Below are 2,945 nucleotides of genomic sequence, written 5' to 3'. Positions count from 1 at the left end.
TAATGTTCTTATGTCATCATAATTTACTAAACTTGTTACATTCAGGTGATAAAAGTGCCCATCAGTATTAGGATCTGTCACTTGAGTGAGTTACAAACAGAAGCATTGAATGTGTGAATGAAAATTCTCTCATTTGATCCTTGCCTTGTCACTTTAAATGTTGTTGCCCTGAACCTGTATTTTCTAATCTACGCAATGAAGATATAACCTGAATCTCTGTTATTTAGTTTTGAGCACAGGAATCATCCTGCTCTGCAATATTGGTGCCCTAAATTATGGGATTTTGTCTGTTTGCTTAATTAATATATTTCTCAAATGAGAACAGTGTCAGGAATGTCTAAGATAAAGTATCAAGACATTGAATAGGATATGCCTTATCCCATACCTTATAATTAATGTAAGAGCTAATATACACCAATTACTAAATTCCAGACACTTAGTAGATTCTCATCTTGTTGTATGAACACATCTATGGTTTTTACTACTGGAGATTTCTTCCCTTTAAGGGTTCTAAAAATTGTAAAAAGAATCATTGTTTCTTCAAATTCAGGCTTCTCTTGCTATTTTGTGCTGCAATGAGGCTCTAATTCAAAGTCAGGGTCCCTTCATCTCTACTGTAAGTATGTTATAAGTAGAAGCTCATATTTTTAGAGATGACTTTTAGTCATCTCTAAAACCTAGTTTTTTCTTCTTTGAAATATATTTTGGTGCCATTAATAATGCTAAAATAACTGTAGAACACTGCGGAACCCAGAAACCTGACACAGGAAAATTGAGACAAAATTCCCTATGCTGAGGAATAATGTCAAGGGAAAAATGGCAGTAGACTATGGAGTTTTATAGAAGGCTGCAAACTTTTTAAATAATTTCTCATTTTAATGCTATCATTTTTTTCTAGACTCTCTACTTACCTTTTATTTATATAATTTCCCAGAATACTGACATTATTATTGTGTATAAAATGCTCTCATCCTGCCAGCCATTATGTCCAGAGCCAATGGCTCCAGCCTGACCCCAGATTTCTTTGTCTTGAATGGTGTTCCTGGGCTGGAAGCTGCACATGTGTGGATTTCTCTCCCATTCTGTTTCATGTACATGATTGCTGTTGTGGGGAACTGTGGGCTTATCTACCTCATTGGCCATGAGGAGGCTCTGCACCGGCCCATGTACTACTTCCTGGCCTTACTCTCCTTCACTGATGTCACCTTGTGCACCACCACTGTGCCTAATATGCTGTGCATATTCTGGTTCAACTTCAAAGAGATTGGATTTAGTTCTTGCCTGGTTCAGATGTTCTTTGTGCATATGTTGACTGGAATGGAATCTGGGGTGCTCATGCTCATGGCCCTGGACCGTTATGTAGCCATCTGCTATCCTCTGCGTTATACCACCATTCTCACCAACCCTGTGATTGCCAAGGCTGGTCTTGCTACTTTCTTGAGGAGTGTGATGCTCATCTTTCCATTCACTGTCCTCACTAAGCGCTTGCCCTATTGCAGAGGAACCCTTATCCCCCACACTTACTGTGATCACATGTCTGTGGCCAAGGTATCCTGTGGCAATGCCAAGGTCAATGCAATCTATGGCCTTATGGTTGCTCTACTAATTGGTGTGTTTGATATTTGCTGTATCTCTGTATCTTACACTATGATACTGCGAGCAGTGGTGAGTCTGTCCTCTGCAGACGCTCGTCACAAAGCCTTTAGCACCTGTACATCTCACATCTGTGCTATTGTGATCACTTATGTGCCTGCCTTTTTTACTTTCTTCACTCATCGTTTTGGAGGACACACTATTCCCCACCACATCCACATCATAGTGGCCAACCTCTACCTGCTACTACCCCCTACCATGAACCCAATTGTTTATGGGGTCAAGACCAAGCAGATTCGGGAAAGTGTAGTGAAATTTTTAATAGGAGACAAAATGGGCATTGCCTAAAACAAATACATTTTAAGACTAGCTATAACTGCTTATGATGAGGAAAATAGTGGAGAAAACTGTCATAAAAATTGAGTGCAATAGTATTATGTAAATGTTCTGAAGCCTTTGTAATTTTATATTATGGCATTCTTTGTAAAGAAAGTTCTGCCAAAGTATAGACTTATAAATTAATACACAATGTACTCATTCCTTATATTTTTATTTTTACAAAATTCTATGTAAATAGAAACAATGGATGGAAATAAAATTAAATGATGGATGTAGAATAAATGTCAATATGTGTTTGGTATTTAAAAGATAAGCTTGCAGTAATTTGGGACAATCTTGTCCTCCTCAATAAGGGCAAACCCTACTTAGATCAAGTATATTGCTGATGTAGAAAACATGGGTTCAGTGCTAGAGTAAACTATCAAAAATACTATATTTTGATTTTTTGTGAACTACCCCAATTCTAATTATTTGATAAACTAATGGTACCATCTAGTTTTCTTAAATGATTAGCAGATCCATTCTTCCCTGCACATTCATTTTTTTAAATTTAGTTTTTCTTATTTTACATATTGATCCCAGTTCCTTCTCCCTCCCTTCTTCCCTCCCTCTCTCCCTCCCTCCCATGCCCCTGACCACCCTCCCATCCCATCCCACCCCACACTCCACAGGGAGGGTGATGCCTTCCAGGAGGGGTCAAGAAAATCTGTGGAGTCATTTGGAATAGGGAACTAGGCCCTCCCTCCTCCCTCTAGGTTAAGGGAGTATCCCTCCATGAAGAATGTGTTCCCAAAGTCCTTGACCTCTGACAGTGGAACCAGGATGTATCCCTGGTGCATAAAAGGACTTTGGGTGCACATTCATTTTTTAAGCTTTATGAAAAATAAATGTATGTGACTTAATTTTTTTGTTATTGATTAAGGAGGTAAAACAATCAGGTTACAATAGTATTTGGTTTTATTTCATTCATTTTTAAGATGCTAAATACTATTAACTTATACTATTAGCTATAA

General features: G+C 38.0%; 1 protein-coding gene across 1 annotated transcript; it reads left to right on the top strand.

The window, feature by feature from the left end:
- The first annotated feature begins 984 nt into the window (after positions 1–984).
- On the top strand, positions 985–1,941 carry LOC127227674 (olfactory receptor 52N2). The gene has a single exon (XM_051192030.1). It carries the CDS (start codon positions 985–987, stop codon positions 1,939–1,941), a length of 957 nt encoding a protein of 318 aa, XP_051047987.1.
- The last annotated feature ends 1,004 nt before the right edge of the window (positions 1,942–2,945 follow it).

The sequence above is a fragment of the Phodopus roborovskii genome, unplaced genomic scaffold (assembly GCF_943737965.1).
Source record: "Phodopus roborovskii unplaced genomic scaffold, PHOROB, whole genome shotgun sequence".
Lineage (NCBI taxonomy): Eukaryota > Metazoa > Chordata > Mammalia > Rodentia > Cricetidae > Phodopus > Phodopus roborovskii.
The sequence above is the reverse complement of the archived record's forward strand: the minus strand, read 5'-3'. Positions and strand labels throughout refer to the sequence as shown.